The sequence below is a fragment of the Sminthopsis crassicaudata genome, chromosome 4, assembly GCF_048593235.1.
Source record: "Sminthopsis crassicaudata isolate SCR6 chromosome 4, ASM4859323v1, whole genome shotgun sequence".
In the NCBI taxonomy this organism is placed as follows: Eukaryota; Metazoa; Chordata; class Mammalia; order Dasyuromorphia; family Dasyuridae; genus Sminthopsis; species Sminthopsis crassicaudata.
This window is the reverse complement of record NC_133620.1, coordinates 284,586,077-284,607,481: the sequence shown is the minus strand read 5'-3', so window position 1 is coordinate 284,607,481 and position 21,405 is coordinate 284,586,077. Positions and strand designations below refer to the sequence as shown.

Genomic DNA, 21,405 nt, shown 5'->3' with positions numbered 1-21,405 from the left:
AGGAGCCTCTGTTAGATTACAGGTTCCTGAAAATGTAGTTAAGACTTTTTTTTTCTTAATTTTTTTTTTTTTTTTTTTTTTTTTTTGGTTATTGTTTAGTTGTTTTAATTGTATTTGACTCTTCATGACTTCCTTTGAGGTCTTTTTGGGAATAGTTTGCTATTTCCTTCTCTAGCTAATTTTATAGATGAGGAACTGAGGCAACAGGGTCAGGTGACTTTACTTGCTAGGGGTTAGGTTACATAGCTAATAAGGCTGGATTTGAATGTAGGAAGATGACTTCAGGTCTGGCAATCTATCCACTATGCTATCTAGCTGCCCCTTCTCAGTTTTACTCAGTAAATTTAAGACTTCTAGGAATTAATGTCTTTTCTGCAGACATGAATTGAGTCTTCCTTCTGTGTGTATATAATGGTCCAAAGGTGAATTAGTGGGGTCCTTTTCAACAGGCTTAGAGCCACCAGTTGGCTTGTTCATTTGCAGAAAACAGGACAAGTGCCAAAATCCTCTTTGTACAGAGATGAAAATTAAAGAAAAGGTGTGTCCCAGAATGCCAAGCACCCTTTCCATTTCTTGAGCAAGTCTTAGTATCCTGGTATTGCACTTGGACAAATGAAAAGCACATGAGTGATAGTCCACCTTTCCTAGAAGAAGAAATAGCAGCAATCTCTTTTTACAGAAAGTTTCACCTTTTCCCACAAATAATTTTTAATGTGTGCTTAAGATTTGTATTGCATAATGATTTTGAAACTCCTCTTTCATATTCTTTTGTATTCTTTGCCTTCACAGTGCTTTTCAGAAAGCTGTTCTCTCATCTGTGTGTTTGTGAGTTATGCAGGTTTGCATGTAGGACATTTATACAAGTTTATGTATCAAACCCATACCTTTGATTATTTCTAGCTGGACATGCTATATGGCATATGTGTTTCCTCATTTATATTCTGAGAGGAGGAAAAATGCAGGTTTTTGTCACTTTTTTTCCTATATAGAATCATTGTTATTTCCCCAAATCAGTATAATTTATAATTACTTTATATTGAGATCATTTTTTTTTAATCAACTTTTTTACATAATGATAATGAAGCAGCTACCAGCTTAGAATTTCCTCTATGGAACAAAATAATGATAGAAAGGGAGAGCTCAGGGGAAAGCTAGTTGGTACAGTGGATAGAGCACCAGCTCTGAAGTCAGGAGGAGCTGAGTTCAAATGCGGCCTCAGACAGTTTGTAGCACTTCCTAGATATGTGACCTGGGCAAGTCACTTAACCCTAAATGTCTCAGGGGAAAAAAAAAGGGAGAGTTCTATCAATTCCTAGGATCCTTGAGGATATGACTTCTTGTAAATTTGCTCTGAAATAAAGTCCCTCAGGGGTAAAGATAAGACAAATATATTTCTCCCATGTGAGTAAATTATTACCAAGAACTCTGAAATTCTTGCTCCTTTTTTATTAGTGTCTTTTCACTTGCACACTTTGATTATGTCCCTCATGAATATGGGCTTCTGTCTGTTATCAACTTTAGATTATGATGGCATTTGCCTGTTGTACTTGAAAACCCCTTTCATTTCCCCCTCCCCCTTAACGAAATTTAGTTCCTTCCTAAGTGGGTTATTTGCCCTGAAACTATTGCTTTTCTGTCAGCCCCAAATTCATGACCTTAATCAAAAACTTCCTTTATCGGGTATCTTTTTAAATTGCTTTAATGAGATGCTATTTGTCTAGTATACAGGAGAGATGGAGTCTTTGAACAGGAATGACTATGTTCTATGGCGATTGTAAGCTAGAATGTAACATTTATTAAAATCCATAATTTGCTACGTGCTGTTCACCTTGGTGATTATTATCGTAGGAGGAGTTGCCCTTTCCTTTGAGTTGTCGGTGTAATTTTTATTCCTGGGATTTCTGCCATCTTGCTCTGTTGCTCTGTGAAAGTACTTGCTTGGAAATCTGTCTCTGCTTTAAAGTGAGCTTGTCTCTTTCTCCATAGAGCCCTAAGAGTTATGGTTTCTTCCAAATAGAGGAGAAATGATTTTAAATGAAAATTTTAAATAATTTTTAAAACTCTCCGATAAGTTATAACAGCTTCTAGAGAGATAGATGAGTTTGCCAACCAGCTCTGGCAAGTTTTTTACAAAATTAATGATTTTAATAGAGTAACTTTACTTATCATTCCTGTTAATTTATATCCTAATTGCAGAACTGGCTTTTCATAGGGTTTGCTTAATTCTTTTCAAGTCTGTGTAAACTAAACCCGGTCTTAGGTTTTGGCTACAGTCATGACATTTGTCTTCTTTTCCTTCTGCAAGGAAATCATCTTGTCATCTGCAAATACTTATTTTGTCACTTGTGCTAATTCCTGCCTATCCCTAAGAAACTTTGGAACATCTATTTGTGTTGCTTGGCTTGGCGCAGTATTCCGCTGAGTTAGTTTTTCTTACTTATTGAAGCACTTTGATCAGATCATTTTCCCAAAGCATTCGGTATTCAGGTACTATAACTTTTGGTGTCTGGTTGGCTCTATTGGTCATTATGTTCTTCTTGCCTGGTGGTGGGGTGGTGCTGTTTCAGGTCACTAAAGGGTCAGTGATGCTTCTCTTAACAAGTAAGCTCCATTCTCCACACTCAAGTTGTCAGGGATTTTTCTAGAGGTGGAAGTTCGTCTTTGATTCTCTACATTCCTGTTCTCTAGATCGCACTACGAAAGCTAGTAAAGATGGAGCCTGCTTCTGAGAAGGGGGAGAAGGGAGAGAAGCATCCCTTGTCAGAAAAGGTTCTGCAGTATTGGCATGTTCAGCATCACCAAAGGAAACCTTCAAGTGAGTGGGTAAAGGCAGCAAGCAATGTATGTTAGTGTTTACTAGATGGTATTGAATGAAGCAGTGAAATTTGAAGTGGTGGTCCTTGGGTACTGTCTATGCTCGAGTTGTCTGCCACCCAAGAATGGTTGTTGCAGTGCCAAGATCTCATTGAGTGAAGACCACAAGTATTTATTAAACTACTCTTATGTCTGGTATTCTTGAAGATACAAACTAAAAAGAAAATAGAGCTTGTCCTTAGAATGTGCATTTTATTTGAGCAATTGAGGTCTACATGAAATACATGATGTATACATGGAAAGAACATTGTATTTAGAGTCAGAGAACCTAGGTGTAACTGAGTGACCTTAGTCTAATCACTTCATCATTCTGGGTTTTAGTTTTCTTATTTATAAAATGATGGGGATGATGCCAACTATTTTTGTGATAATGGTCCATTTGGCAGGCTGATGAAACCTATAGACCCTTTCTTAAAATAATGTTTTTTATTGCGCATAAAATGGGGTTATAAAGGATACCGTTATGTTGAAATAAAGGCATCAAAATATTAGAAACAAAAGTTCATAGATTCCAGATTAAAAAGCCTTAGGCTATTAAAAAACAGAGTACAGAAATAAATGAAGTTTTCTTTAAAATGATTGATAGCATCTATTTAAAGCCATTAACAAGCATTTTATGTAATGGGGATAAACTGGAACCATTCTCAATAAGATTGGGGAAACTAAGTTGTCTACTATCACCATTACTATACTATTATATTAGAAGTGTTAGCTTTGGCAATCAGAAGAAAAAGAGATTAAAGACATTTAGAGTAGGTAATGAGGATTTTTATAGGACTCTTTGCAGATGATATAATAATATACTTAGAGAATCCTAGAGAATGAACTAAAAAATTACTAGAAACAATTCACAACTTTAGCAATTAACAACTTTTAGCAAAGTTGCAGGATACAAAATAAATCCACATAAATCATCAGCATTTTTATACATTACCAACAAAGTCCAACAGCAAGAGATACAAAGAGAAATTCCATTTAAAATAATTGTGGATAACATAAAATATTTGGGAGTCTACATGCCAAGACAAAGCCAGGAACACAATTATAAAACACTTTCCACACAAATAAAGTCAGATTTAATCAATTAGAAAAATATCAAGTGCTCGTGGATAGGCTGAGCAAATGTAATAAAAATGACAATACTACCTAAATTAATCTACTTATTTAATGCCATACCAATCAGACTCCCAAGAAATTATTTTATAGATCTAGGAAAAGTAATAACAAAGTTCATCTGGAAGAACAACAGGTCAGTAATTTCAAGGGAATTAATGAACAGAAATGCCAATGAAGGTAGCCTAGCTGTCCTAGACAGCAGCAGTCATCAAAACCATTTGGTACTGGCTAAGAAATAGTTCATCAGTGGAACAGGTTAGGTTCACAAGACAAAATAATCATGACTGTAATAATCTAGTGTTTGACAAACTCAAAGATCCCAACTTTTTGTGTAAGAACTCATTCTTTGACAAAAACTGCTGGGAAATTTGGAAATTAGAATGGAAGAAACTAGACATTGACCCACACTTAACACCATATATCAAGATAAGGTTGAAATGGGTTTATGATTTAGATGTAACAAAGAGTGATATTATAAATAAATTAGAAGAACAAAGGATAATTTACCTTTCAGATTTGTGGAGAAGGAAGGAATTTGTGGCCAAAGAAGAACTGGATACTGAATACAAAACAGATAATTTTAATTATATTAAGTTAAAAAGTTTTTATACAAATAAAAGCAATGCAGACAAGATTAGAAGGGAAGCAATAAACTGAGAAAACTTTTATATTCAAGGGTTCTGATAAAGGCCTCATTTCTAAAATATATAGAGAATTGACTCTAATTTATAAGATTTCAAGCCATTCTTAAAAAATGGTCAAAGGATATGGACAGTTTTCAGATGAAGGAATTGAAACCATTTCTAATCATATGAAAAGGTGCTCTAAATCACTATTGATCAGAGAAATGCAAATTAAGAAATATCTGAGGTATCTATATACCTCTTAGACTAGAAAAGATAATGATGAACGTTGGAGGGATGTGGGAAAACTGGGACACAAATTGTTGGTAGACCTGTGAAGTTATCCAATCATTCTGGAGAGTGATTTAGAACTATGCTCAAAAAGTTATCAAACTGTGCATACCCTTTGACCCAGCAATGTTTCTACTGGGCTTATTTCTCAAAGAGATTATAAAGGATGTAAAGGGACCTGTATGTGCAAAAATGTTTGTGGCAGCCCTCTTTGTAGTGGCGAAAAACTGGAAACTGAATGAATGACCATCAGTTGAATAATGGCTGAATAAGTTGTGGTATATGAATGTTATGCAATATTACTGTTCTATAAGAAATAATCAACAGATTGATTTCAGCTATGCCTGGAGTGACGAACTGATGCTAAGTGAAATGAGCAGAACCAGGAGATCACTGTACATGGCAACAACAATACAATGGTCAATTTTGATGGATGTGGCTCTTTTCAACAATGAAATGATTCAGGCCAGTTCCAACAGTCTTGTGATGAATAGAGCCATTTACATCCAGAGAGAGGATTATAGGAACTGAGTGTGGATCATGACATTATTTTCACCATTTTTTGTTATTTGCTTGCATTTCATTTTCTTTCTCATTTTTTTCCTTTTTTGACCAGATTTTTCTTGTGCAGCATGATAATTGTGGAAATATGTATAGAAGAATTGCACATATTTAACATATATTGGATTACTTGCCATCTAGGGGAGAGAATGGAACACATGGTTTTGCAAGGGTGAATGTTGAAAATTATCCATGCATATGTTTTGAAAATGAAAAGCTTTAATAAAAACAAATAAAATATTTTTAAAAATCCCTTAGACTAGATAAGGCCTTGTTCCATTTCTAAACTTATAGGCTAATCTTCTGTGTTCTTAAATAATGAGATAACACTATAAGACAGCATATTCTAAAGTGACTTATTTCTCTGTCTTCATCTTTTCTTTGCTTCTGAATTAAAATCAGAAGTCCCTACTACCTTTTGGTGTTCTCATCATTTGATTAATGACTTTTAAGTCATTTGTGAGGTACTAATTTGAAAGTGAGAAGAAAAAAAGCATTATGAAAGATGGGAAATTTCTGTATACCATTTAGCTTAAAGATTGTCGGGCAAAGTAGTTGTCAATGTTTGTATAGATTTCAAAACTGATCTGAGAATCAGATTTTCTTTGTTTTAGGTCGTATCAGGCTGAACATTGTGCTTTTGAGTTTACTGTCAGATGTTGTAAAAAACAGGAAAGAATCTTATCCATAGATCAAAGAACTCCCAAAGACTTAGGGATAGCATTGGTAGAAGAAGGTGGTATTTTAAGTGTATCAGAGTGAATATGACTCATTTTTGATCTGGTGTCTTGCTCTTCTGTACCAGTACTTTGCTTACAACCTGTTAATCCTTTGGACTTTAGTTTCTTCATTTTCTCTGACTCAAGAATATCATAAAAGCAAGGCAAAATTTGTTAAATCATTTGTGTAAAGATACTCTGAGTTATAAGGGGCAGTTAGGTGGTAAAATGGATAGAGTGCTAGACTTGAGACTAGGAAGATTTATGTTCCTGAGTTCAAATTTGACTGTGTGATCCTAGAGAAGTCACTTAGCCTTATTTGTGTCAGTTCCTCATCTATAAAGTAAATTAAAAAAGGAAATGGCAAGCCACTCCAGTTTCTCTCTACCAAATGGAATCATGAAAGGTCATACATGACTGAAAAAAATGATTGAACACTGAGCTCTCAAAATGATTTGATTCCGGGATGAATTCTTTGTCATGTTATATAAGAAAAATCAGACCAAAAAGGGGCCCTGAGAAAGGAAAAAAACAAACAAAAAGGTGAAAATACTATGCTTCAATCCCACATTCAGTCTTTATTGTTGAGAGGAGTCAGGTTCATCACAGTTAATTATCACATAATCTTCTTGTTATTGTGTATAGTGTTCTCCTGGTTCTACTTATTTTACTCAGCATCAGCATCAGTTCATATAGGTCTTTCCAGAAATCATTCTGCTCATCATTTCTTATGGAACAATAATATTCTATTGTCTTCATATACTATAACTTATTCAGCTATTCCTGAACAAATGGACATCCACTCAATTTCCAGTTCCTTGCCACTACAAAAAGAGTTGCTACAAACATCTGCCTCCTTTTTTCAACTTGAGTTTAGAAAGAAGTTAGGTTTTCCCTATTTAGGTTTTCCTTATCTTTACAGAACAGCCACACAGATAACTAGGTAGCTGAAAGAAATAAGAATTTTGGAACTTATTAACTTTTACAAAATAGTTTCTTCTCATCTAAGATTCCACTCAGTGTCTTCCTTTTGAAAAATATTGATGGTGTTATTTAAGGACTCAATCATATCTCCTGGTCCATCAGAAGTAGAGGACTACTGATAGTGAAGGATCAAAGGGGCCTGTTTTGCATTCTAGGTCCTTACAATATGAGAGTTTAATTGAGGTCGTTTGTCATCTCTGGGTACATTGATATTCCAGGGGATTGCATTCTTTGAATAGTATTGGGTTATGGTGGTGTAACTGATGATGATGGCTGAGTGACAGCTTTCTAGCTTACTCATTTACCTTCAAGAATTTTTGCTTTTGAAGATTTCTTTAGAAAAGAACCAGATTATTTCCCCTAAGTCACTGAGTAGCAATTTATGACTTGTATGTCCTTTTAGCCAGTTAAGTTAATAAATTAAAGTTTTATTATGGGTCCTACTATATGTAAATCATTGCAGATAAGTATGTTCTCTAAGAGGGGATATTGGTGGCTATTGAGAGGAACTTCTTCCTTGAGAGTTGGAATAAGTCAGATTGAGGCTTCTCATTCTGAAATTTCAATCTGAATTTTACTTAGGACTTTTTTGGGGGGGAGGGATAAAGCAATTGGGATTTAAGTGTCTTGGCCAAGAGACACATAGGTAGGAAATATCAAGTGTCTGAGAGGCTGGCTTTGAACTGAGGTCCTTTGGACTTCAGGGCTGGTGCTATATCATCTAGCTATTCCTTTACTTAGGATTTTAAAATTTACTTACCTACCTTTTTTTTTTTTTTTTTTTTTTTTTTTTTTTAATAGATTCCCTTTTTGAAAGAATGTTTTTGTCCAATCTTCTCCTGTGGTAATGATCTTCTCTCCTCTCTTCCCTTCCCCTTCCCATTTGAAACTTACCCATTTAAACTATGGATAGAAAATTCAGTCAGTGCAACACACGTTAAGTGCTTTCTATATGCACACACTGAGCATATATATATATATATATATATATATATATATATATATATATAAACAATGAATCAATCCTTATCCTTAAGGAGATTACACTTTTTTTTTGGTTGGGTATTTGAGACAGAAGTAACATGTACATGTATAATTGAGTACAAAATTTATATATAGTAACTCTATACTTATCTGGATTGGATTGATGTCTCCTATCGATAGAAGAATTAAGAAAGGCCTTATGTAGGAGGTGGTACTTGAACTGAGCAGTGAAGGAAGCTTGAATTCTTCTACTTAGGAGGGGAGTATATTCTAGACATAGGGGCTAGCCTCTGCAAAAGCACAGAATCAGATGAAATGTGTTTGGGCAAGAACAAGGAAATCAATTTGACTCCATTGTAGAGTTGATCAAGGTGTAATAAGTCTGGAAAACTTGGCTAGAGTCATAAAGGGCTTAAAATAACAGAATAATTTGTATTTGTTCATTGTCTATGATCAAATATAGACAGAGAGCCACTGGGCTTTTTCGAGAAGTGGAATGACATGATCTTGAGGATCAAAAGACTTGTGCTTTAGAAATAGCACTTTGGCAACTGTAGAGAAGATAGATTGGAAAGGAGGAAAGGGAAAGGGATGGTGTCTGTGTTAGTAGAATGAAAAGGATGAATTTAGATGTTGTAACGGTAGAAGCAACAAGATGTAGCTGTTAAGTACCGACTTAGCACTTAGTAAGAACCTAACATTTCCCCCTTTCTTTTGATTTAGAACATAAATGTCAAAGGTCCGGGCTAGCTCCTCTGAAGGGTTCAGAATAAGTCCTTGCCCCACATTTGGGCACCAAAATGTAATGTTCTGATTGTCTCTCAATTGTAATCCTTCTCTGGGAGGAGGTTTCTTTTCTGTATAATCTTTTCCTCTGTGAGCAGGTTTCTTGGGAGGTTTCTAGAGCCTCCAGCCAGCCTCTTCTTCCTGAATCCTGGCTCTGAATCTCCTCCAGCTCTTGTCCTTCCCAATTCCAGACTGCTTGTCCAGGTGTAACTCAATGTCCCAGTCTAAACTGCTCTTCCAACTCAACGTTGCCTTCTTTATCCTCAAAGAGAATGGGCTTGTGAGAACTCTTACAGCCAATGAACTTGCTCCTTTTAAAGGTGTAAACTCCTTTAAATGTGTAAACTCCTTTTAAAGGTTTGAACTAAAGGTGTGAATTCTGAGCTAGAGAATTGTTTAGACAACCTGTATTAGTACCTTGTAATCCTAACATGTGGCAACTGATAGAGAGTGAATGAATGAAAATGAAAAATTGAGGATAGCTCTGATGTGTTCTTAACAGAAATAGATAAGTTCAGAAGAGAGGTGGTTTGGGGAGAAAAGATAATGAGTTCCGTTCTGGAAATGTTGCATTTGTGATGTCTATGGATTTCAATGTCTAATGGGAAATCTCCAAAAGGCAGTTGATATTTTATGATAATCTCTAGACAGTCTAGGATTGGATATATCAGTCTTTGATTCATTGGATTAGATAATGGAACCCATAGGAGCGATGAGATCTCTGAGAGAGAAGACTTATAGCAGAGTTTTGGGATCACCATCTATGTTCTTTTCCACAGGAAGGGAGAAGAACATAGATGGTGATCCATCATAGGAAATTGAGGGATGATCAGATAGGCAAATCAGATAGATAATTGATCAGATAGGAGAACCAGAAAACAGCTATGTCACAACAACTCAAGAGAGGATACATACAAGGAGAGAGGCTCAATCAACTAACATTTGTTGATTCATCTTCTTTGTACAAAACATTGTGCTGAATGTTGAAGACTCTAAGAAAAGCAAAAGACTCCCTGCTATCAAACTCACAGTTTAATGGAGGAAACAATACACAGATAACTATGTAAAACAAGATCTGTGCAGGATAAACTGGATAAAGATAAAGTAGTTTAAGAGGGAATACATTGAGATGAAGAGGACCTGATTTGAAAGAAGTTGGAGAAGCTAGGAAATAGAAAGGAAGAGAGAGAGTGTGTGAGGTGTGGGACATAGCTGGTGAAAAGGTGTAGAGTCAGGAAATGGAGTTATGTTTGAAGAATAACCAGAAGCCAGTTTTGCTGGGTTTTAGAGTACATAAGGAAGGGGCTAAGTTATGAAAGGCTTTATAAGACAAACAGAATATTATGAAATATTTGATCCTGGAGATAGTAGGGATTCCCAGGAGTTTATGAAATTAAAGGAAATAAGATAATCATACCTGTGTTTTAGGAAGATCAAAGTTGACAATTTGATGGAAGAATTGGACTGAAGAGAGACTTTGAGGCAGGGAGACCAACCAGTGTGCTATTGGAATAGTCCAGGTCTCAGGTGAAGGAGGCCTGTAACCAGAATGGTAGCAGTATCAGAAGAGGAGTAAGAAAAGAAGGAGGATATGAGAGTTGTTATGAAGGTAGAAACAAGAAGACTTGACCACCTAATTGGACATGGGGAGTGAGAGTGAAGAGTTGAGGATGACACCTAGATTCAGTGATAATAGAAAAGTTAGGAAGAGAGGAGTTTTTTTAAGAGAAAAACAGCAAATTAAGTTTTGATATGTTAGGTTTAAGATATGTATGGAACATGTAATTCTAGATGTCTAAATCAGTTAAAGATATAAATCTGGAGAAGGCCAGAACTAAAGAAGTAGATCTGAGAGTCATTTGCATAGACACAATTGAAACCTAGGAGCTGATGTGATTACCAAGTGAAATAGTATATATAGAGAGAGTCCAGAACAGAACTGTAGAGTATTGCTGCTGTTACTGGGTATGATATGGATGAAATTACAACAGAGGAGCCAGAGGAACCATCAGATAGGAGAACCAGGAGAGAGCAGCGTCACACAAACCTGGAGAGAAGGGTATATATATATCAAGAAGAGGGTGATGGAAGAAGCTGCAAAGAGAGAGAGGTCAAGAAGGATGAGGATTCAGAATAGGCCATTGGATTGGGCAATTAAGAGATCATTAGTAACTTTGGAGAGAGTAGGTCCAATTGGATGATACATTAGAAGTTAGACTGTAGGGAGTTGATAGAAAGGAAGGTAAAGGCACCTATTGTGGATGGTCAAATAAAGAGGTCTAAAAGGATGAACACTAAGACCTTTTTATCATTGAGATGACAATGAAATCCAACATTTGTATGTAGTTTAATGCTGCAAAGTGCTTTTCATATATATTTGGTAATTTTGGAGAAGACAATTACAGTTGAGTGTTTGGGGTCAGATAACTTGAGTTTGAATACTAATACTGCTACTTTAATAACTGTGACCTCAGACAAGTCACTTTACCTACCTGTTTTCTCTCTCTCTTTTTTTTTTATTATTTTTTAAATTTTATAATTATAAAAATTTTTTGACAGTATATATGCATGAATAATTTTTTTTATAACATTATCCCTTGTATTCATTTTTCCAAATTTTCCCCTCCCTCCTTTTACTCCCTCCCCTAGATGACAGACAATCCCATACATTTTACATGTGTTACAGTATAACCTAGATACAATATATGTGTATAAGTCCAATTTTCTTGTTGCATGTTAAGTATTAGATTCCGAAGGTATAAGTCACCTGGGTAGATAGACAGTAGTGCTAACAGTTTACATTCAATTCCCAGTGTTCCTTCTCTGGGTGTAATTGTTTCTGTCCATCATTGATCAACTGGAAGTGAGTTGGATCTTCTTTATGTTGAAGATATCCACTTCCATCAGAATACATCTTCATACAGCATTGAAGTATATAGTGATCTCCTGGTTCTGCTCATTTCACTCAGCATCAGTTGATGTAAGTCTCTCCAAACCTCTCTGTATTCATCCTGCTGGTCATTTCTTACAGAGCAATAATATTCCATAACCTTCATATACCATAATTTACCCAACCATTCTCCAATTGATGGACATCCATTCATCTTCCAGTTTCTAGCCACTATGAAAAGAGCTGCCACAAACATTTTGGCACATACAGGTCCCTTTCCCCTCCTCAGTATTTCTTTGGGATATAAGCCCAGTAGTAACACTTCTGGGTCAAAGGGTATGCACAGTTTGATAACTTTTTGGGCATAATTCCAGATTGCTCTCCAGAATGGCTGGATTCTTTCACAACTCCACCAACAATGTATTAGTGTCCCAGTTTTCCCACATCCCCTCCAACATTCATCTTAGCCAATCTGACAGGTGTCTACTGGTATCTCAGTTGTCTTAATTTGCATTTCTCTGATCAATAGTGATTTGGAACACTCTTTCATATGAGTGGAAATAGTTTCAATTTCATCATCTGAAAATTGTCTGTTCATATCCTTTGACCATTTATCAATTGGAGAATGGGTTTGATTTCTTATAAGTTAGGGTCAGTTCTCTATATATTTTGGAAATGAGACCTTTATCAGAACCTTTAACTGTAAAAATATTTTCCCAATTTGTTACTTCCCTTCTAATTTTGTTTGCATTAGTATTGTTTGTACAGGAACTTTTTAGTTTGATGTAATCAAAATGTTCTATTTTGTGATCAATAATGATCTCTAGTTCTCCTCTGGTCATAAATTCCTTCCTCCTCCACAAGTCTGAGAGGTAGACTATTCTCTGTTCCTCTAATCTATTTATGATCTCATTCTTTATGCCTAAATCATGGACCCATTTTGATCTTATCTTGGTATATGGTGTTAAGTGTGGATCCATATCTAATTTCTCCCATCCTACCTGTTTTCTCATCACTAAAATAAGGGGTTTGGGCTTTCGATGATCTAAAATCTCTTCCAATTTTACAATTCTTTGAGGATGGGAAACTGAATTACAAAGGTTCAAAGAGGAAGAAGTGGAGATAAAAAGAATATATTAAAGTTTTCTTTTAGGAGTTTGACTAAAAAATGAATAGAGAATGTAGGATGAAAGCTTGAGGAGCTGATCAGGTCAAATGAAGGGTTTTTTTGTTTTTGTTTTTGTTTTTGTTTTTGTTTTTGTTTTTTAAAGTTAAGGGACACTGAACATTTTCTAGGTAGCAGAAGAGTCATTAGAGTGAGAGAAATTGACTGGTGGAGAAAGATTGGGAGAGGATTGGCCCAAGGGTAAAAGTAGAGGATTTGGGCTTGGATCAGAAAAGGGCCACTTCTTCATCAAAGATTGAATTTAAAAAGTTGAGAAAATAGGGGATGAAAGTTGTTTACTGAGTCATCTTGGTTTTCATCATCATCATTGCCATTGTTGGTGTCATCTTTCTGGGCTACTTTTCTGATCTGTCTCTACAGATACTACATGTATAATTAAGATTGATGCCATTTGTTACTAGCATTCAAGCCTTCAATCTTTGTCCTCCAGCCTCTTGAGTTTCAAGACCCTAGATATTATGAAGGAAATATCTCAAAGAGACAGTTTAAGTTAAATGACAGTTCCCTGTGGATGCTTAGTAAAAGCTGTCCAGTTCTGACAGCACTTTCTGCAGTGCTTCCAGCTGAGATTGTCATAGCACTTTCTAAGTGAAAGAAAACAAACCATATATGTGGACATTCATGTATTGCCTTGTTACAAAAGTTTCATGTATGTGTGCTTGTAAGAATAGTGGTTACACTGTCTCTTCCTTTCCTTCTTTACCCCTTAGGTCACATAAATAAATTCTTATTGATTGATTTTTCCCTATTTCACCCCCAAGCTAATTTAGTTTGCAGTGCCACCTGGTGGTCAATATAAGAAATTTGTTGACCAAACATTTTTCCTTAGCTGTTTGAAAAGGGAATCACGCATACACACATTATCTTGTTTCCCACTCTTTCTCTCTATACACAATTTTATGGTTTAAACTACTTATTTCATTTTAAGCAATTAAATTTTTTAAGCCATTTGTTTTTTGTTTTTATTGCATAACTTTTAAAATTAATAAATCTATTTTTGTCCCCATCTCATTTTCTATTTTATTCAAAAAGAAATACAAAGAAATTCTTTCATTGGCCATATTAAAGAAAGTATTTGTCTAATTCTGCACCCTGAATTTATCACTTCTCTGCTAATAGATGATCCTCTGAAATTATGATACTTGTGTTGATCATAGTTTTTATAGCTTTTAAAGTTTGTATTTATAATGTTATTGTAGAAATTGTTCTTAGTTGATCTTTATTAGTTTATAAAAATCTTTGAAAATGTTTTTATAGTATTGTTTTAGCATAAATTTTTATTCTGATTTTGCTCATTTAACTGTTTTCATTTATACAAGTCTTTCTACATATCTTTGAAATAATCAATTTCCTCGTTTCTTAGAGCAAAATAATATCCCATCTTGTTTATGTGTCATAGTTTGTTCAGCCATTCCAAAATGGGTGGCCATATCGTCATTTCTAATTTTTGACCACAGAGCTGTTGTAAATATTTTTGAGTAGTTTGGACTTTCTCTTGGGTATACGTATAGTTGAGTTAAAAGGCTTGCACTATTTTATAACTTTGTATATAATTCCAGATTGCTTTCCAGAATCGATGTAACTATTTACAGGTTCACCAGTTTCTTTTTCATACATACATACATCCATCCCCTTTAATTCCTTTTTCCCCCCTTTCCCACCCTCCTTTCTTTCATTTATGTACCAACAAAAATCCATAATTAAGACTTAAAAGTTATAAAAGCTATTTCAATTATAGCCAGTTAGGGAAAAAGGAAAGTGTTATGTTTTAAAGTGAAATTGGACATAATAAACAGCATTATCATTCTCTAAAATCTTTAGTAATTTCAAGAAGTCCCTTAAGGTCTTAATCTCTAACACCTATTCTAATTAAGTCTATTTTTTCTTAAGTATATTTGACATATAAAAAACTATTTCTTTTTAAAATTGCATTGCTTTCTGTTTTAATTACTTTATAGGGTTAGGAGTATTGTGCACCTGCACATTTTCTAAGAGTGATAGGAGTAGCACTGCAATGATGGGTAAGAGAGGATAACTAGGGAGAAGCAGTGTGTGTGTACTTAGGCTCCAGGTCTTTCCTTTGCTTCATTCTGGTAGGCATTGAGGGGAAGCAACAAGTTTTTTAAAAAAGGACCACATTTTGTTGTGCTAGTTGGTGTAGTGGATATTGCACCAGCCCTGAAGTCAGGAGGACCTGAGTTTAATTCTGGTCTCAGACACTTAACACTTCTTAGCTGTGTGACCCTGGGCAAGTCACTTAACCCCAATTGCCTCACCCCCCCCCCCCAAAAAAAAAAAAGAAAGAAAAAAAAAGACCATATTTGTCCTTTCCTGTTAGCTGTAGACTTAGTGGGAAATGCAAGGGGTGAGAAATCTAAAATATTTCTGTGCTTTTACTATTCCTCACTGGATTATTGTAACTTATTACAACTCATTTAGCTCCCTTTCCTCCCTTCCCCAGGGGAAAATAAAACTCTTGGGAAAAATATGTATAGTTAAACAAAACAGATTTTCATATTAACCATGTCCATAAATGTATCTCATTGTGTATACCTAGTTCCTTACTTCTCTGTCAGGAAATGGTTAACAATTCTATATCATTGGTCCTCTGGAATTGTAATTGATCATTGTATTGATAAGATTTCTTAAGTCTTTCAAAACTTTCATTTAAAAAAATATTATAAATTGTTCTCCTTATTCTGCTCCTCACATTGTATCATTTCATGACAGTCTTCCTAGGTTTTCTCTTTTACCATTTCTTAAAGCACAATGTTGTTCCATTATATTCATCTGTTATAATTTGTTCTGCTGTTTTCTAGGCATTGACTATCCCCTTAGTTTCCAGTTCTTTGACAGCTTAGTAAAATTTGCTATAAATATTTTTGTATATGTAGGACCTTTTCCTCTTAATTTTTTATCTTTGGGATATATGCCTGATAGTACTATTAAAGAGGATGCTCATTGTAAAGACTTTTTGGGTGTTGTTTTACATTGCTTTTTAGAGTAGTCAAACCACTTCACTTTTCTACCAGCAGCACATCAATGTGCCTATTTTCCTGAAACTCTTGAAATTTTCCCCTTTTTTGGACAACTTTGCTATTCTGATGGGTATGAGGTGGAACCTCAGAGTTCCTTTAATTCTCATTGCTCTAATTATTAGTGATTAGGATAATTTTTTCCATTTTTCCATTTCTGTAGCTCTAGAAAGCATGGGTTTCTTCTCTTGAGAACTTCTTGTTCATATCATTTGACCTTTTATCAATTGGGAAATGCCCTTTAGTCATATAAATTTGAATCATTTCCTTATAAGTCTTGGAAATGAAACATTGATGAGAGAATGTTGTAAAGATTTTTTTCCCCAGTTAACTTTCTCTCCTAATATTAGCTGAGTTGCCTTTTAAATTTTACATAAAATTGTCTGCTTTGTCTTCTGTGATTCTTTCTATCTTTTGTTTGTCATGTAGTCTTCCACACTATAGCTTTGAAAAGAAATTTCTTCCTTGTTTCTCTAATTTGTTTATGACATAAATTTTATGTATCTTTTTGGGTTGCTTTCTGTTTTTCCAAGAAGTTTTTCTCAAATGATGAGTCCTCACCTTAGTAACTGGGGTTTTAAAAACCCCTCAAAAGATCTTAAGAAACATCATGTTTGTAGTAGGAGAAAAGAATACAGTAGGATAGATGAACTTAGTTCTTTCTCTTCTTTCCATTACTTTTACTTCTTAATATTTGTGTGACCTTGGAGTAGTAGTTTAGTCTTTCTGATTTTCTGTTCCTTGGGCAAGGGTCTAGACCAAATACTCTTGATAGTCCCTTCCAGATCTCTGATTCAGTATTTACATAGTTCAATAGGTGAATGAAATCCTGATTTGTCATAATTTTTCTAATAACCTTTTTTTTTTTTCTTTTTCAGAGTCTTCCACAAGTCTAAGTGGATCTGACAGTGAGAATGAGGAGAAAAGACCTGTGTCTAGCTCCTTCAGCAATGACTTCAAAGCTGACTCCCTTGTGGAGGGCACCTCCTCCCGTTATTCCATGTACAACAGTGTTTCCCAAAAGATGATGGTATGTTAAGAGTCCCTGTTTTGAAAGGTATGCCATGTAATGAGAGAAGAAAAATCTATATTGGAGCTGTGGAGAATTTTTCATTTTTCTAGTTCCTTTCTAAATAGAGATTCTGGGGAAGATATGGCTCCTTAATGAAACATCACACCAGTACATGTTAGAGATTAGTGCTTGGGACAATTCAAGCAATCATTTCTCTTGTTTGGGTGGGGAAAGAATCTTTTCTGATCTCAGGAGACTTTGTATTTCAGTTATATTAGATTCTCTTTTCATTTATAATCAAATTTATAGTCAAAATTTGTAGTCAAAATTTGTAGTCAAACACAGATATCCTGATCTTATTAAAGTGCATTCTTAGATGTATATTTATAAATGAATAGAAATTGTAGTCAGATTCCCTCACTAAAGTTTGATTTTATAAGATGACTGCTTTTCCAGAGGTTCTCAGCAACTTCTGGAGTCTGTGATGAATGGAGAATATCATTCTTTCTCTTTTCTAGTCAGAGTTGATAAGGATCTCCTCAATGAAAAGACTTTCTTTTTCTTAGAAGGACTCTTTACTTTTATCATTACACAAAATTGATGTTATGACAAGAAGGAGCTTAAGCAGGAAAATCTAGATTTTTGTAAATTTTAATCTATTTGACTCTGCATGACTCTTATTTGCCAGAACCAGATGGAAGTAGCAAGCTACTTTTAAAAACCTTATTTCTCAGGTCTCAATTGTGCTTGTACAGTGATGGGAATAGCTGCTTCTGAAGTCACAGGCAGAGTACAAATGTTAGGTCATAAATACCAGATGTGGGAAAATGGGAAGTTTTGGGTTTGTGGCTCACTGAGACACAGGAAAAGATAACTCCTTTTAACTTAGAGAATGAGTTTGTGGTTATAATGGGAACTTGATCAAGAGATCACATTACTTTTTTCATGTGTGTCAATGATATTATGTCTTCTAGATGGAGGACCATGTAGAAGGATGAGTCCCTGGTAGAGATTATAACTTCCAGAAAGCTTCCTTATGTCTCATTAAGTGATACATGCAACATTTGAGAATTAGTTCCTTTTTCTTCAGGGTGTATATCTGATGAGTCCTTCCAGGATTTAGTTTAATCTTTGTGAGCAATTGTTCCTTTATTATGGTTTCACTATACTAGGACCCTATTGTATTTTTCAGACTTCAGTTTTACAGGATGAAAGATTTAAGTTAATTATATGATTAAGCAACTCACAGAACTCCTTGTTACCCTTGCCTCACAGGGTTGTTCTTCTGAACCAGAGTAATGTAGAGGTTACTCTTTGAAGCAGTTTCGTTTTAAATTATACTCCCTTTATCACCTCTATGCTCTAGATCTACTTTTCACTTAATCAGGGGAATTTGCTAGAAGGGCAGTCCTATGAACTTCCAGTGAGATTCATTAAATGTTTCTGGTACTTTAATTACAGCTTTCTGGTCCTCTCTCATTTATTCAACTACTAGTTGGTTAACTGAATGCAGGTACCATCACTAATTATCACTAATGATATTCTATCATTTCTTTCTCTATTTCAGGCAAAGATGGGCTTCCGAGAAGGTGAAGGTCTGGGCAAACACAGCCAGGGTCGAAAAGACATTGTTGAAGCCTCTAATCAGAAAGGCCGAAGAGGCTTAGGGCTGACACTAAAGGGTTTTGACCAAGAACTCGATGTAGACTGGAGGGATGAGCCAGAGGTAACCAAAGGCAAATTTTATCTAGTATTGGGTACACATTTTATTTCATTTTATTTCATTATTTATTTATTTATCTATCTATTTATTTATTTATTTATATTCATTTTTCCAAATTATCCCCTCCCTTCCTCCACTCCCTCCCCCCGATGGCAGGCAATCCCATACATTTTACATGTGTCACAATATAACCTAGATACAACACATGTGTGCAAATACCATTTTCTTGTTGCACATTAATTATTAGCTTCAGAAGGTATAAGTAACCTGGGTACATAGACAGTAGTGCTAACAATTTACATTCGCTTCCCAGTGTTCCTTCTCTGGGTATAGTTATTTCTGTCCATCATTGATCAACTGGAAGTGAGTTGGATCTTCTTTATGTTGAAGATTTCCACTTCCATCAGAATACATCCTCATACAGTATTGTTGTTGAAGTGTATAGTGATCTTCTGGTTCTGCTCATTTCACTCAGCAACAGTTGATTTAAGTCTCTCCAAGCCTCTCTGTATTCCTCCTACTGGTCATTTCTTACAGAGCAATAATATTTCATAACCTTCATATACCACAGTTTTGGGTACCACATTTTAGTTGGGATGTCAATAAAGTGGTGTATATCCTGAATAAGAGAACTAAGGGATTATAAGAGTTCTAAAAATCATGTCATCTATGAAATGTTTGAAAGAGCTGGGGATATTTGGTTTGGAAAAGAGAAGACTTAAGGGAATGCATGAAAATTGTCTTAAAATATTAAGAATTCTCATGTGGAAGGGGAAGAGATTTATTTTCTGTTTCTTGAAAGGGAAAAACTAGAATCATTCTTGGTGGATAATGTGGCTAAGCAGCTTTTAGTTCTATGTAAGAAAAAGTCTTATGGATACAAGTTTTAGGAATGTGGAATGAGCTGTCCCATGAGACAAATGAGCTTTCTGTCATTGAAAGTCTTAAAGCAGGGTTTGAATAACCTTAGGAAGGATTCTATATTGATACTGAGGTTGTCTAGGTGACCTCTGAGGTGCCTTTTTAACTTTGACGATTTTATGGTATCTTGATTCCAAACTACATTTGTTTATCAATTAGTTCCATGTAATATTTACAGTATGTTTATTCTTTTGTGTCACAATTTAGATTCCACTTAAAGACCAAAAAAAATACCTCTCTGATGTTAGTTTATATTTTGTTTTTTCCTGATGCTCCAATGCAAGAAAGGGAGAGACCAGTCATCCTAGAACATGATAAAAGCTTAATAAGGTTTTATTTTAAGACACTGAAAAGCTGAGAGCTAATGAATTCTGGTGGTGGTCCTGCTGAGTTGCCTTGTGGCTGTTGAGGGAAAGACCAGCATGTGACAGTGAGGGTTTGGGTAAATATTTGCAATTGGTTGTTGCACATAGCCTTTCTCCTTAGAAGTGCAGAATCCTTTTCTTAGCCTCGTTTGTATGGAAATATACAAAGAATCTGGGTTTTCTCAGTAAAACAGGGTTAGAACTGACTATTTAATCTCAAGTCTGCTTTAAGCCTCCTATAATTGTGTTCTTAATGATTGGAAGGAAAAGAACATTTGGTTGTATCTATTCTAAACTCTTAAGTTGCCATTGTATACATTAGTTTTTCTCCTTCAAAAAATTGCCTAAAATTGCCTTGCCTTACAGTTGAATATCTACATAGTATCCCCTAGAATCAGAGGCAGCAGTAGCTGGTTTTCTTTATCTTAAGTCACACTGGGGAACCTGGAGTAGGTTCCTGAAACCTGTCATTTGTGCCTGGTAGCCTTCAGTGATTCTCAGTGCACCCTGCAGCCAGCCTTAGTTAAGCAATTATGTCTGCCTTGTGATATCATTTTAGAAGTTTCATAAAGAGTGATGGTTTTAATTTAAACATTTAATTTTTATTAATGTCTTTTGTTTTTATATTATATAAATTTCCAAATATATTCCTTTTTTCTTCTTTGGGAAGCTGCATTTGAGAAGAAAGATTTTTGAAAGCTAGAGGAGGGAAAAAGCAATTAGCTAAACCAGTCAACATAAGATATATTATTTTTAACATGACTTTTAAGGACAGTTGCAGAACTGTGTATGATCCCATTGCTGGTCATGTTTGGCTTCATTTTTTTTAATGAATCATTAAAAAATATTTTTTAGGATATACATTTTCATTCATTTGTTAAATATTTGCATATGAATCATGAGAGAAAAATCAGACTAAAAGGAAAAAAAAAATCATGAGAAAAAAAAAACAAGGAAAAAAGTGGTGAAGATAGTGTGGATTGATCCACATTCAAAATTCATAATTTTTTTTTTTTCTGGATGTGGATGGTGTTTTCCATCCAAAATTTATTGGCATTCTGGCCTTGTTTTGTTCATTGGAATTTGCTATCTTTCTGGTAAGAGGAGAGAATTAGGTTTTGTCATCTGATTTTTAACTAGATGACTGGAATGTAGAACTTCATTTAGTTGCCTTCAAGTCACATTGTAAATAATGCTTTAGAAAGAACTATTTTATATCTGTGACTTTCTGATTTCTGTTGGAGGAACTCTTAGGATTTAGAAGGCAATATCAAGGCCCAAAAAGTTAGCATAGAGCTAGAAATTTTCTTCAGAGTTTGAAACTTAAACAACATA

The 21,405-nt window shown here is 34.9% G+C and overlaps 1 protein-coding gene across 6 annotated transcripts in view; it reads left to right on the top strand.

The window, feature by feature from the left end:
• Positions 1-21,405, top strand: part of CMTR1 (cap methyltransferase 1) — a 59,604-nt gene that overhangs the window by 4,308 nt on the left and 33,891 nt on the right. For 4 of the 6 annotated variants that reach the window (XM_074311043.1, XM_074311041.1, XM_074311042.1 and 1 more), the window contains exons 3-4: positions 16,928-17,079; positions 18,629-18,787. In XM_074311043.1, coding sequence (XP_074167144.1) covers positions 16,928-17,079; positions 18,629-18,787 — 311 coding nt within the window. Of the gene's footprint in view, positions 1-2,688; positions 2,816-16,927; positions 17,107-18,628; positions 18,788-21,405 lie in introns of those variants that run through there. The other 2 variants (XM_074311039.1, XM_074311044.1) reach the window with 2 other exon arrangements.